Source organism: Zootoca vivipara, chromosome 10 (assembly GCF_963506605.1).
Source record: "Zootoca vivipara chromosome 10, rZooViv1.1, whole genome shotgun sequence".
Lineage (NCBI taxonomy): Eukaryota > Metazoa > Chordata > Lepidosauria > Squamata > Lacertidae > Zootoca > Zootoca vivipara.
In genome coordinates this window covers 23,624,504-23,639,678 of record NC_083285.1, presented here as the reverse complement: position 1 = coordinate 23,639,678, position 15,175 = coordinate 23,624,504, and the positions used below count along the sequence as shown (strand labels likewise).

At 42.3% G+C, this 15,175-nt stretch overlaps 1 protein-coding gene across 2 annotated transcripts in view; it reads right to left on the bottom strand.

The window, feature by feature from the left end:
* Window positions 1–10,432: 10,432 nt before the first annotated feature.
* Window positions 10,433–15,175, bottom strand: part of TMEM117 (transmembrane protein 117) — a 205,678-nt gene continuing 200,935 nt past the window's right edge. Inside the window, exon 8 of one of the 2 annotated variants that reach the window (XM_035128607.2) lies at window positions 10,433–13,231. In XM_035128607.2, the coding sequence (XP_034984498.1) occupies window positions 12,591–13,231 (641 nt within the window). In that variant the 3' untranslated portion in view covers window positions 10,433–12,590. The remainder of the gene's footprint in view (window positions 13,232–15,175) is intronic. The other variant, XM_035128605.2, reaches the window with a different exon arrangement.

The following is a 15,175-nucleotide window of genomic DNA, read 5'->3' as shown; positions in this document are numbered from 1 at the left end:
GTATATAAATCCTGTGGAATGAATCAGGAAGGATTTAATGCAAAAACTAGCTATTTCTCCCTCACCCACCCACACTCTCAGTATGTGGGCATATCATTATTTCTCAGACCCCACCCCCACCTCCACCTCCGAATCAGCGGGGCTTAATGACAGGCTTCAATACTCCTCTCATGTCACACACTGTGTCTCCCAATTTATTATGTACACAGGGTTTGATTGGCACATCTCAGCATCCCACCTGTGAGCAGTCAGAGGAACAGTGAAGCTCTTGCCGCCGTTCTGCTGCTGACTCCTATCCCTAGTGGGCTTGTAGTGTCGCTAAAAATAGGATTTACTAGGCTGACATAGAAACAGGCTCTGCACACCTACCAAAAGAAAAAGAAGAATCCAGAACATCCACACATAATCTTTTTACCACTCAGACGCCTTGGTTCCCAAATGCCAAAAAATCTGGAAGTAAGTGTTCCGGTTTGGGGATGTTTTTTGGAAGCTGAACGTCCGATGCAACTTCCACTTGAGTGCAGGAAGCTCCTGCAACCAATCGGAAGCTGTGTCTTGGTTTTTGAACATTTCAGAAGTCAAACGGACTTCTGGAACGGATTAAGTTTGGCGCTTTTGGTTTTGCTACTTTTGTTTTTGAGGTTTTTTCAGCAATTTTTTTTTGTGTGACTGTGTGGAACTGATCAACAGTAGCTACAGAAGATAAACAGTGATGTCATAACCCTGTCAACGAAGAGGGAGCCTTTTCAACCTTTTCCTCTCAAAGACTGCAGTTTCCGGCTAACTTTAAGGTAGTTCTTAATTATAATAGCTAGAACAATTCTTCTTCTTTCCATGTGTATTGACAGTTGAAGACCCAGTGAATTCCATGACTTAGGAGAAAACTCAAACAGGCTGCCCTCCGCTTTAATATTTGGGTGTTGAACTGCAGAAATCTTGGTGAGTGAATAAGGAGTGGATTTTTTTGAGGGGAAAAGACTGAGCTCAATTTTGGTGCTCCATGTTCCAGGAGCATTCTTTTTTGTAAGTGATTTCAGTTGGTGGATCTCGAGGTAGTAATAGAAAATAATGCAAATCCTGTAGGACTGAAGTCTGTTCATCCCTTTAAATAAGGTTAGCATGGAAATAAACTACCTGCTTCAAAGTAGCTTAGTGCCTTTTTGAAAGTCCATAAAAACTCTATTTATTCACCACTGGAAAGCATGGAATGCCTTTTTGCAAGCTTAAAGTTGCTGCCATAATATAAATGGAATAGGCAGAGGATTCCTGAGGCACAACTCTAGAGAAAGCACACTGAATTGCTGGAATTCAACAAACACAAAGCAGGATTTCAGCATATACATTGCGGACTTTCAGTTAATAATATCTGGCCATTTGCGGATGAGTTAAGAGTGCTTTGATACGGCCGGCTTTGATTCATGTGAATACCAGATTTTCTGTTCTGCTAAGGGGTACAATTTTTTTTTATCTAGTCACAAAGAAATAATGAACAACTCGAAGGGTTATTTGCTCATCGGTTTTTATTTTCTTGTGATGCCAGAATATAAGATTTTTCTTGATGCTATAATAAACAACCTCTGGAAGGGGTCATATATAAAGCTTTAGAAATGACACCATCATTTCTCAGAAGTAATATGGGTTGCAGGATTATTCAGTGACAGAGTGTGATGGGGGTCTTTACATCTGAAGAGAATAAAAGTGCATTTTAATAAACTGCCCAAGGACTGGGTGTAAGAAATGTTTTGAAATCCAGAGTTTTATTTCCCTTGGACCTAATACATTTCAGTAGTAGGCACTGAATAGATAACAGCCCAAGATCACTTGCCATTTTGTCAGGTTGCATCTCTTTTCTTCCTCCACAAGAAGAAAAGTGTGTTGTTTATGTGTATGTGTATGTGTGTGTGTGTGTGTGTGTGTGTCTGTCTGTCTGTCTGTCTGTCTGTGTCTGTGTGTGTCTGTGTGGCCCTACCACAAGGCATAGATTCTTCCCAGGTTGAGTCATGTTCTGAGAGCTCCGGGCCTAAGAAACCAAAAGTTGTGTTTAATGTATACGATGCACTGTCACCAGTGCGCTTCTAAACATTGAGTGGTTTTCGATAAGTAATAAGTTCCAATGAAAATTTGGTCCCTCCTGTGCTCTTCCATTGCAGACCAATCTGTAATGGAAGTGTGAGTGTTCCAGTTTGAGAACGTTTTTCGAAAGCCAAACGTCCGATGTGTCTTCCACGTCATCTGCTTGAGTGCAGGAAGCTCCTGCAGCCAATCGGAAGCCGGGCCTTGGTTTTCAAACAGTTTCAGGAATCAAATGGACTCCCGGAGTGGATTAAGTTCGAGAACCAAGGTATCACTGTAATGTTAAAAATGTGTTATTAAAATGTGACACCAGAGGGCGCTGTAGAAGAAGAAGAGCTTGGACTTGATATCCTGCTTTATCACTACGCTAAGGAGTCTCAAAACAACTAACGTTCTCCTTTCTTTTCCTCCCCCACAACGAACACTCTGTGAGGTGAGTGGGGCTGAGACTTCAGAGAAGTGTGACTAGCCCAAGGTCACCCAGCAGCTGCATGTGGAGGAGCAGGGAAGTGAACCCGGTTGACCAGATTATGAGTCTACAGCTCTTAACCACTACACCACACTGGCTCTCTGTAGAGCAGCGAGCCTTTGACAATGGGAAACTGCATTGAGAGTTACATAATGTTATATTTAATAACGTTTTTACAGATCGATGTAGATCCAGTCCAAGTGAAGTAAGTCCCAACATCATCATGTTTTCTTTTCTTTTTTCCTAAGCCTTCCCAAATTAGTCTACTTTGCCGCTACAGTTTTAGCTCTTACTGGCTTTCTTGCTTTCATGCTTTTTTATTATTGGTTTTATGCTTTGTAGTTTGTTACTGGGGAGTGCTTGGCACTACGTGGGAATTTTCTTTAGAAACATCAAACCAAAAATCAGGTGAATTCAATCCAAAGCCATGCTCTGGTCCACCATCTGGATTCAAACTAGTGCCTGGCATCCAAACATCAACAAAGACTGCCACTCCATCTCTGGAACCAAAAACAGTGTAGCAGATTGCTCCACACTTCTTGGGTATTCTTGGAATGTAGAGGATCGAAGTGTAAAATAAAATAAATAATCTTTTATATTGTGGGACTAAGTGAGTGGTAAAGAAAAGGATAAATTGTTTGTTATTGTTTCTCTTATTTTTCTGTTTCTGTTTTCTTTAGCTGCTTTTTGTAATATTTTAAAGAACTTAAATAAAGAATTTTAATCTTTAAAAGAAAAAAGAAAAAGAAAAGAAAAGGATAAATACTTTAAAGTTGCTGTATCAAAACCAGGAAGCTGAGAGTGGCCTCAACTGAAGGTCAATTCCATACCATACATTTAAAATAAAAGACTCGCCCCACCCAAGAATCCCAAGAACAGTAGTTTCTCCCTCACAGAACTACAATTGGCCATCAGTTTCCAGGAGTCTTTGGGGAGAGCCATGTGCTTTAAATGTGTGTTGAATGTGCTCTGAATGTGTGGTGTGGCTCTGGCTGAAGCGTCGTGGCTGTGTGAAAGGAGGTTTTGCCACCACCAACTTGATTTCCTGCTTAACATTCCTTGGCAGGTTACATCTTTATATAGTCAGTTGACCTGTATACCAACACCTCCCCTAAATGTGATGTATGTGTGCTGTTGCTAAAGTAAATTACCCTTCAAGATATTCTCTTGCTCTCTGATTTAGAAGGAATATTCTTTTCATGGTTGCTTGTATTTGCTGCATTGTGTGTGTGTGTGTGTGTGTGTGTGTGTGTGTGTGTGTGTGTGTTATGGTGATCCCCCTCCTGTTTATCTTCTAAGCTACCCGTGGAAATTCTGTTATAGGGCAGCATGTAAATTGCATAAACAAACGAAGTAATGACAGAATAAATCAATAGTGAGTTGGTGCAGCCAGGATTAGAGACAAGCGCAGAAGGATCTTCGGTGCTTGCAGCCTCATAACCAGCCTTGTTGGTTTTTACTTCCAGCCATCTCTCTCATGTGCTACTCACCTGGAGGGCAGCCATGAACATAAAGACAAGTGGGGCTGTACCACAGGCCTTGCCCCTGCCCCTACCCTCGCATCAATTGCTGGCTCCACCAAAACATTTTTTTAAAAAAAATTACATTTCTCGTATAATTTACAAAGGCTACATATTCATAAATATGCACATTGCAGCCAAGCGCAAAGGATGAATAAAGCCCCACCTCCATCAGTCATCATGCGCTGCAGCCCATATCTCTATCTCTGTGTTGTATCCTGGTTGAGATAAATGAGACAATTGTGGATGCACCTGAGATTAAGTCCCATTGAGCTTAATGGGGTTTATGTCTGAGAAGATTGTATGGTAGATCCAATTCAACATAGCTAGGCTTCCATTGATTTACGCAGGCCAAAATCTGTGATGGATTGTGGTTTAAACAGATTCCCTTTAAAATAATTAATGTATATAGGTTTGTTGATTCAAGTTATTACACTGTGTGCAGTCGTAAATGAGAACTGTTGCAATAACTTAAGAATTCCTTTTTGATTAAGAGGAATTTATGCATGGACTGAATATGGATTAGTGATTTCTGAAATTATGCCCTAGGGATCCACCTTCATATTGATTCCACCCACCCCCCACTCCAGTAGCTACAAACTCATCAAGTTAATGGATGTTACTAGTATGCCTAGTTCCAACAACAGAGATAACTCTTTCATGAATAATTCCAAACAGTGACTCCAGGTGATTGATTGCAGGGGTTATGAATTGGAGAGATAAATGACTTCTTCAGTATGCAAATACAATACAAGGCAATAAACACACACTGGTGCAGATCAGTGCAAAACAATAATTGCAATTAACTCCAGTGTCACAGACAATCTACCTGATATACATTTCTGCTGAAATGCCACAGTCTACTGTCAGGTATGCTGCTGAATTTAACCCTGCCATACAGCCCTGACACAAAGAGCCCCAGCCCAGCTGGGATTGAGCACAACAAAGTTGCGGTGAGTGATGAACGGCCCAAGGAGAGAGTTGATGGAGATGCAGATTGCCATGTAAGATGGATGGGACATATCCGGCAGCCTGAATGGGGATTGCATATAATATCTCCCGCTCTTGGTGGCATTCTCATTACCATGTAGATTCAAATCCAAATTTGCATCTGCACCTCCCCCGCCCCCCGCCCCCCGCAGTTCTCAGTCTAACAAGGGAAAGGGCTGGATATGATTGACAAGAGTCATGGACCCATTTGTCAAATAAAATGTACAAATCCTCAGATCAGGTATTCTTGCTAAACCAAAAGGTTGACTATGGTCATTTCCAGGTGATTCATTCGGGGATGAACGAGCCTGATTTGTTTGATATATAGTTTGCAGAGAGATTAGATGGCAACAAAGCTTTATTGAGAATAGATTTAATCCTTTTGTTTTGCTTTTCAAATGTGCTGTTGCCCCAATCATGGGTAGTTGCTACTACCAATCAAGGCATCCCTTTCCTGTGTATCACAAAATCAAAGTTACAGTGGTACCTTGGTTCTCGAACTTAATCCGTTCTGGAAGTCCGTTCCAAAACCAAAGCGTTCCAAAACCAAGGTGAGCTTTCCCATAGAAAGTCATGCAAAATGGATTAATCCTTTCCAGACTTTTAAAAACAACCCCTAAAACAGCAATTTAACATGAATTTTACTATCTGACAAGACCACTGATCCATAAAATGAAAGCAATAATCAATGTACTGTACTATAAAATAAATAAGACAGTACTGTATTGTAGATGATGAAAAATTAAAATAAAAATGTTTTCTTACCTGCACTGATGATAGTCATTGTTTGGATGGGGGGGGGGGCTTTTATCCACTTCCGCAGTCACACAATCAATCAATCAGTAGCTGAACTAGGTTCCACACAGTCACAAAAACAAATTAATCGAAAAAGCCTCAAAAACAAAAACACAAAATAAATAGCAAAAACAAAAGCCCCAAACTTAATAAGTTTCAGAAGTCCATTTGACTTCTGAAATGTTCCAAAACCAAGGCACAGCTTCTGATTGGTGCAGGTGCCCCAGAAACAATAGCTGACAGCCACTTCAGATGTTTGACTTCTGAAAAACATTTGAAAACCGGAACACTTACTTCTGGGTTTTCGGAGTTTTGAGAAGAAAAGCGTTGAGAACCAAGGCGTTTGAGAACCAAGGTACCACTGTAGTTCTTTAGCCTTTGGGCCTGCACAAGCCCCTTTGAAAAATCTGGGAAATCCTGCAGTGAGGATGGACATTTATTTAAGCCCCCCCCTTTTTTTCAACCCAACCTCTGCTAGTCTAGACTGAACTGGGACATTGGCCAGGCTGGCTGGGAAGGATGGGAGTTAAGAACATAAGCCAACAAACCCACGGGACTCCAGCGATATCTGGAACGCTGTGGACTCCCCCAGTGCCGGCTCTCAGCTTCCAAAAGAGCCTCTGTAAATTTTTAGGCCAGAATGGCATTGAAAAAATGAGAAACATCATCTGCATCAGTTGAGTCTATATGTTGGGTTGAAGAGTGCCAATTTACTCATTAGAGCAATTCCAGTGTGTTTTAAGCAGTAGCTATTTTGTCATAGACAACACTGAAATCAGACAATTACAGGGAGACAAATCAGGCTCCAACGAGATCTCAAGAGGGGTAAAAATTAAAAGGACAAGTGGGAAGAAATGGAGGTTGAATGTTGGCAGCAGAGAAGCTATTCAGATGCCAGGAAACCTCCTGATGAAGCAGAGGCAAGTGAGGAGGCTGCCTGCAGGAATCTGATAAGTGACTTTTCAGTTGCTGCCCCCTTCTCTGTTCAGAGGAACAGAACAGGCCCCCTGAGTCTGTGTGCGTTTAGAAGCTTTATGAAAAGAGATGTCTTTCCTATATGGTTCTCCAGCACAAAGCTAGCAACAGATGAGGGTTATCTTGGAATATGAACAGAACAGGTTGTTGTTCTGTGGATCCCAGCGATTTCCCCATAAAAAGGAGAAGTGGTATCTCCTACTGCATCAGCCTAGCAGTATCCAAGCTGTGAAGTCATTTGTGGTCCTCACTAGGAAAAACAGGTATGATAGCAAGTTTTCAACGGTATCTGTTATGTTTTTCTTTTAAAAAGTTACGTAACACATTTGCACAGCCAGTGTGTTGTCATGGTTAGTGTGTCTTGGCGGGAGGGACCTCTAAAAATTACCACTGATCCCACCCACACGCTACAACCAGGAGAAAGTGAGAGGGTTTTCCAAAGGGCCTCATGGCAAGAGGCCCCTTAAACCTGGAGGTGCTCTTAAGGATGAGACCTGAACCACACAACCCATTAATAAGTCATTCTATGTGTTTTTCCATGGAACTGCAAAATCAACTCATGAATGGGCAACTGTGAAACAAAGAGGCCGGACAGAGATTTATAAGCTTTCTTCTTCTTCTTTGGCAATCACTTGTAGCCAAGTAAGATTGTCTTCCATAAACATGATTTTAAAAATGGGTCCGCAAGTGACTGTGGAGGCCAATTCTGGATACACATGTCCTTCCACAGTGGGGACATATTTTTCCGGGAGGGAGGGAGTTGATCACGGTGTAGATTTGCCAAGCGTGTCTTCCTCTTAGCACGTTTCTCCCTTGCGTCCTGAGATCGAGTGTCTTCAAAGCCCATGACACCTTTGGAAAAGGCTGTTCTCCAACTGGAACGCTCGCAGGCCAGTGTTTCCCAGTTGTCAGTGTTTATACTACATTTTTTAAAGATTTGCCTTGAGACAGTCTTTAAACCTCTTTTGTTGACTACCAGCATTACGCTTTCCATTTTTAAGTTCGGAATAGAGTAGTTGCTTTGGAAGATGATCATCAGGCATCCACACAATATGACCAGTCCAACGAAGCACACTTTCTCTAACTACCAGTTTGGACATTGAGGTTGTTGTTTTTTAATGGTGGATCGAAGTCCCTATGTAAGGCTTATAAGGATGCTATTCTGAATGTAAAGCAGTTCCAATGATACAGAAAGAAATGTGTCTATGGGAAATTGGGAGTCTTCCTCTGCAGTCCTTTCCATTAGTGCCTCACCGGATGTGCTTGACATTCATACTATATGTATATGGAGCCAATTCTGTTCCAAAAACGTGTGTGTGTGTGTTTGGATCCATTCAGACTAGGCCTTTGTACATGTAAGGCCTGCTCAACTTGTCCCTCAACATGCTGAATGCAGCGGATTGCAGGAGCCTCTGTGAATCTTATAGGGTTGTAGACTATGAAGTTGTCTTCTTCCTGCAAGGACTTCTGCTTGCACAATATAATTTCTCCATCTTCAACTTCTCCCCTGTGTGTCCTCCCCAAATTTGTTCTAGGTTTCTTTAAATGCTTCCCCTTTCATTTGCTTCCATAGGGAGGGAAATGAAATACTCCAGCTTGCTCCATGTCTCAGGGGGGTGTCAGGTGAATGGGAAGACTATGGATCCTTTGGATCACTGTTTACTGTTGATCCACTCCTAGCATGCTCCTTGACAGCAGTGGTAGGGAGGGCCGCACCAAGATCAGATCTTCCCTCCTCAGACCTTTCACTCTGCCCTTGGAAGGGAAGACCTAAGACAGACATTCTATGGTCACCTGGGATAGCCCCAATATCTTCTTGGTGGCTGCTGTAGGTAATTTCTGGTCGTCCTCTTCAATATAATGAAGTTTCTGTTTGTTTGCTTTTGCAGACCCCAATAAAATCTCAGGTTTACTAGACTCTCTGATTACTGCTAGACTTTTAGGTAATTCATGGTAGCTTTGGAAAAATTAGTGTGATGTAAAGTCAAAGAATTTATTCTAACGGTGAGCCTGCTGCTTAATAACCATTGCTTAGGGTCATGTAATTGTGGAGGCAGTCAGGCTCAAACCGCTCTTTCATTTTTCTTTGCACTTTAATTAAATTAATGATTTTCCTTCATACACCAAGCAAAGGAAGTGGCACACACACACACACAAGATTTTGATATTTTCGTGCTCATCACAGAAGGATGAGTGCTAGCACACCCAATCAGCCATTTGTGTGCCTCTCGTCCAAATGCACTCCAAAAATAAAATTTAACTGAAAAACTAAACAAAGCTAATCATCTATGCAGCAAAATCAAAGTCTTTGCATTTTAATAAGCTTCCAAGCAGTGGGCTCCCTGTAAAATGTAAATTCTACTTTTCTACAGCTTGAACAAGTTTCCACTTACCAAACACTAATGAGAGCTACAATTTCCAAGGGATACAAATTCAGTGGTGATTAAAAGTTTCTGCAGATAAAATATTAAATATTCTGTAGGCAAAAGGGGTGTGTGTGTTGGTATTACTGTGATCCTGATGTCTGTGTTTTTTAAAACCCTTCCAAGAACCAATAAAATCCGTGGAATTTCCAACATCCTGATGCCCACACATAGGTGCCGAGCAAAGAAGTGTTAAAGTGAAGCACCAATGCATCATTTTTAGCACTACAAGGACATCGTGGCAGAAATTCAAGCTCGTGCAGTGCTGCGGAGTTTCAGAGTACAGATGAAAAGTAAAAGACACATACTTCAGCGAGTATAGGCTCCAGCCATATGCTGATCAGTTGCTGAGTGTTTATTAAACTTAGCTCTCAAAAGATGGGTAATAAATGCATAGTTCAATTATGCATGCTAATTTTAGCAGCTAGCCAATTTGAAAAGCAGGCAGATCAAAACAAAATGTGCAAGCATCGGGAGACAGCTGAGAAACAAGGATTGTTACAGCAGGATTTGGGTCTACATCTGAGGCAGTTTAAGCACTTGGGAGGATTGGGATGCAGAAGCCCATTTGGAAAAAGGCAACTGACCAACCGGATCAACCTAATGAGAGGCAGTGTGGTGTAGTGGTTAGTGTGTCGGAATCCAGCATCGACTGAGCTCTACGAGTGAGGCTTTCTCCCGATTGAAGTGCAGAGTGTTTGAGGACCGGGACATTTGCATGGAAACCAAAATGCTTGTTTACAAAGCTATTGTACTACCAACCTTACTATATGCTTGTGAAACATGGACCACTTCTAAAAGCCACCTCCAACTCCTCGAAAGATTCCATCAATGGTGTCTCTGAAGATTTTTACACATCACTTGGGAAGATAGGCGAACTAATACCAGTGTACTGGAAGAAGCAAAGATCACCAGTGTTGAAGCAATGATTCTTCAACATCAACTTTGTTGGACTGTTCATGTTATGTGGATGCCTGATTATCGTCTTCCAAAGCAACTACTCTATTCCAAACTTTAAAATGGAAAGTGTAATGCTGGTGGTCAACAAAAGAGGTTTAAAGACTGTTTCAAGGCAAATCTAAAAAAAATGTAGTATAAACACTTACAATTGGGAAACACATGCCTGGGAGTGCTCCAATTGGAGAACAGCCATTTCCAAAGGTATCATGGGCTCAGGACACAAGGAAAAACGTGCTAAGAGAAAGGCACGCTTGGCAAATCCACACCGTGATCAACTCCCACCCAGAAACCAATGTCCCCACTGTGGAAGGACATGTGGATCCAGAATTGGCCTCCACAGTCACTTACGGACTCATTGTTAAAACCGTGTTTATGGAAGACAATCTTACTTGGCTACGAGGGATCGCCAAAGAAGAAGAAGTGTGTCAGACTAGGACCCAGGTTCAAATTCCCATTTGGCCAGGAAGCTCACTGGGTGCTCTTGAGTCTATCCTACTTCATAGGGTTGTTGTAAGGGATTAAATGGGCAGGGGGGGGGGAGCCAAGGAGAAGCCCCTTGAGCTCTTTGGAGGAAAAAAGTGGGCATTAAATAAAAAAACTAGGAATTTGTTTATTTATTATCTAACAAGGCAAAATAGAAAATAAACACAATTACACCTTGATTTTGTTTCTCAGTTTTCTTTTTTATTGGCGGACACAGTGTTAATTCCTCAGAGTAACAAAACAACACAGAATTTGCTATTCTATTGCATGCATTCAGTCCTCGTACCACAACCAAGTCAACCAAGTCTATTCCCTTGGTGGCATTGCCCAAATGCAGGGGCAGCTAGATATCAGGCTTGGTGGATCTATTTTGTTTTCTGCTTGGACTTTGAGATCCACCAACCAGAGCTAGATGCAAAACGATGGCACCAGGGGATGAGGGTTGGGCTTCTGTATACTTAATATCAAGCACCTGCTGTTCAGCCCAAGGATTTGTGTTCAGGACCAGAATAGCTTTCACAGTCCTTTCACACATCAGTCAATCCCTGGTTCCCCCACTTCCCCAAACTTTTTATCTTTCAGCAACCTGATTTTGGGAGTTGGGAAGTCTTTTTGTTGTTGCGAATGATGAACTCTTGCCGATCTACTGCAAATCACCCTGAGACCTACCAGCAGATGCTGATGATTTACTTTCTGCCCATGCCTGCCCCAGTGCATATTTACATCAGAGTTCATCAACATTGCAAATGCTTCACCCTGCTAGCTTTAAGCACATTCCCAATATTGGTTCTTTGGCATCGCTTTGGTTTCGGCCAAGATCCTGACTTGTCCCACCAACATTGCACTTTAACCTTTTGCTCTTACAGGAGAAGGGCAGGATTTTTAACCGAGTGGCAATTCATCTCTAATTGTGGAAAAATGCAATTAGGTATTATCACCTAACTGCAATTACTTGTGGAGAAAGTCACCCGTCCCTAAGCAGTGACCCATGCTACATTAACAGTCTGATGTTATGAATCGGCGTTTGTCTCTGGAAGCTAGCCAGCAAAATTAAAAGGGAATCAACATGCTTCTTTGAAGTCCAGCTGTCGAAGTCATTGGCTCTATGCATCAGTAAATAAAAGCCGAGCTTTCATTGCCGTTGCTTATGAGGAACCCTTTCATAAATACATTGACCGTTGACATCAGGCTTGTGTTGTTGACAACACTCATCAAATGAGGTTCCAAATTGTGGGTAGACCATGTATAATACACAACCCTCCGGATGTCATGGACTCCAATTCCCATCACCCGTAGACAGCATGCCAGTGGCCAGGGAGGATTGGAATTGTAGTTCATATTATCTGGAGGGCACCGCATTGGCTAACCGCATTGGATGGTCTGCAGGATGTAGCAGATTCTCAATGGTTTCCCACACCAGTCTGCAGAGGGATTCCTTTGCTGCCTCACAGAGTCTACTATCATCCAAGTCTTAGAAGGGGCAGAGGAGGATGTTCTGGAGTGAGACTTACCATGTTCAGCTAGTGGACGACACATTCTCTGGCCAAGTTCTAGAAATCAAAGTGCCCTTTCAAAATAGTTCCACATGCTGGAGTTAGAAGGACCATTTAAAGTTTCAAGGCACCACCAAAGCAGCATTTTAAACCTGCAGGTTGTCATCTAGTACACTATTGCACTTTTGAAAGAAGCAATCTATAAAGGAATGTTTGATATAATACAATAGGCACAAGTCATTATAATACAAGTAGAAAACAAAGCCATAGAAAAAAAGCATGTTGAGCACCGTTGGGGTATAGGTTGTATCTCTTGTTCTTTAGACTACGTAAACTGTCACTTACAAAAAAAGTTAACAATGAAATCTGACCACAATTGCTTGTTTCTCTCTTTCCAAAAGAGATGCTATTAGGTTAAAGAGTTATTCTTAGGTACAGGAGGCTCTCTTATCGGTTGCAGGGGGCTTGGCTGTTCATTTAAATGTGCGCTAAGGTTTTCTGACGTCAGGAGGGAAGAATTAAAGACGATCTCGCTCAAGTCTGACTTGATGGATAAAAAATGTGGATCTTCGCAGCTTAAGGGCTCCTCTGCTAAAACCTGGGTGTTTTCTCGCGTCATCGCCACATCAGACGGCGATTTCCTTTTCATGCGTGTGTACGATTTGTCAAGATTTTCCATGCCTTGGTCGGTTTTCTGAAATCGTCCAAAGAACCAGATGAAGAAGCCAAACAGTGCGAAAGCCAGTAGACATGGAATGAAGGCCAGGCATTTGACATCTAGGCTCGCACCAATGTACCGGCTATGCAGAAACATGTCGCCTTCAGCATAGGTCTTGTTGGTCAAAGGGTTAATGTTGTTTGACCTCCATTCCCAAGACAGTTTGGTTCTGTTGAGGTCCTTCAAGCTTTCTGAGTCTTCTACTGTGTAAATCTTCTGCCCAGGACCAATATATTGACCATATTCATGGGGCTTGTAAAATATTTGATTCTTCCACATGTTCAGATCCAAGATCAAAACAAGGAATATGATTCCATAGTTAAACCACTTGCCTGTAGCAGAAAGAAAAAATAAGGAAATCATAGGATGAGTCAATCTGTACCAGCACAGCAAAAGGTACAGGCAAGGTCACTCAGAAGAATATGAAGAGAGCATTTTCAGTTAATTTGTACATTGAGGTTTGAATTAAATATGCAGTAGAGTCAGATTGGCTACTGAAAAAGTTTTGCTGTTTCAGAATAATGTCTCGCTTTATAATAAATCATTTGGGAATGGAAACCCAAAAGTACAACAAATTGAATTCATCTGTAGGTGACCTGTGGGTTTAAAATACTAGGAGATGCAGTGTAGATCAATAAACCTAAAGAGCAGCTGTTTTGGGACACAAAAATCCTTCCAGAAAAATAAAGGCCACATCTAAAGGACCATCTTGCAGGTTACTAAAGTGTCATTAGGACTTGTGTTGTCATTAGGACTGATCACTCATTTGTTCAGAATTAGTGCTGCTGCTACTTTGGTGAATGCAGATTCTATGCAACTCACTTCAAGGAGGGCAGAAGGCGGAGGCCTTGGGCATTTATGCAGCAAAAAATTCTAGTAGTCAAGCATTCAAGGCTAGAGATTTGTAGCAACACCAACTGGTCTATGTCATGCTTGCCTAACACTACTGTTGTAACTGATGCTTGCTTCTTATTAGGTAGCAGCAGCAGCAGCAACAACAACAGCAGCAGCAGCAGCAGCAACAACAACAACAACAACAACAACAATTTTCCCTGCCCTTAACGATCAGGTCCTGGGGAGGTAACAACAATTTAAAAATACAATATTAAAAATTGTTTACAAGATATTGTGATCAAGAGAAGAGGATGGGTCTTGAAAATCTAATCTATTTTTAAAATCTTACATAAAATTATGTAAAAGAGAGGGACAGAGAGGGGGATGGGTCCTAAAATATATATCAATGGGTTATTGCAAAGAGGTGCATGTTCAATATACAGCAGAAACACTATAATAAAGGTGCCAAACACACCTGTTTGTGGAAGGAGTGCCACCATTTCTCCTGGGCCACCACCCTCAAGTTCTGAGCATGGTGGAACTACCAAGCAGGGCTGTGGAGAAAGATTCCTCACCACCAGTGCCAGTGGTAGGTGAGATAATCAGCAGCCGAGCTAGCCGTTCTGGCTCCTGGAGTGACGCACATGCCATGCACCTGGGGGCGGGGCAATCTGCCCAGGGGCGGGTTGATTGTGCCCAGGGTGTGATCTGGCTTGGTGGCACCGGGGGGCGTGATCCAGCATAGCCATGACTGCACTGGGGTGTGCGATCTGGCGCAGCGGCGATCGTGTCCGGGGGGATTTTGTCACCCCCGTTAGGGATGACACCCGGGGCGGACTGCCCCACCCCCTTCCTATGCCCCTGGTGATAATGTGGCTTCCCCATGTTTGGTCAGGTTCAGACTGAAATTTACCCCACCAGCACTAGTCACTAACACTCCCATTACATTGCATATAAGTCATTAGACTACCAATGTCACCTACATATTCCACAGCAACCATGAAGGGGAAGGAACAATGAAGGGGAAGGAACAAGGCTCTGCTCATCTCATCATTCCACCAGGTGAAGAGAGCCCTGACAGGAACATGAGACATATCTTTAAGGAGCAGGGGGAAAGGTTAGAGGAGAAATTTTAAGAACCCTGTATTTGTCTTTTCTAAACTTACAAATTGGACAGTATTGCCAAAGCTTAGTGTTACAGTTTCCGGATCAGATCTACTCTGACTGGTCTTGCCCTCCTTAAAATTAATTGTGTTCTTCAGGGCAGGGCAGCCTTCGCATATGAAGCAAAGAGCTTCTTTGTTGCTTACTATGTCGCCACAAAAACTCCCTCTTTACTCCGCAAAGGTGGCAACCACACAATCACAGTGCCTGATCTCCCACTACGAAGGAAACAACCTCATCATAAATGTGTTCAATTAGCTCCCCCTCAGGTGCTCCAA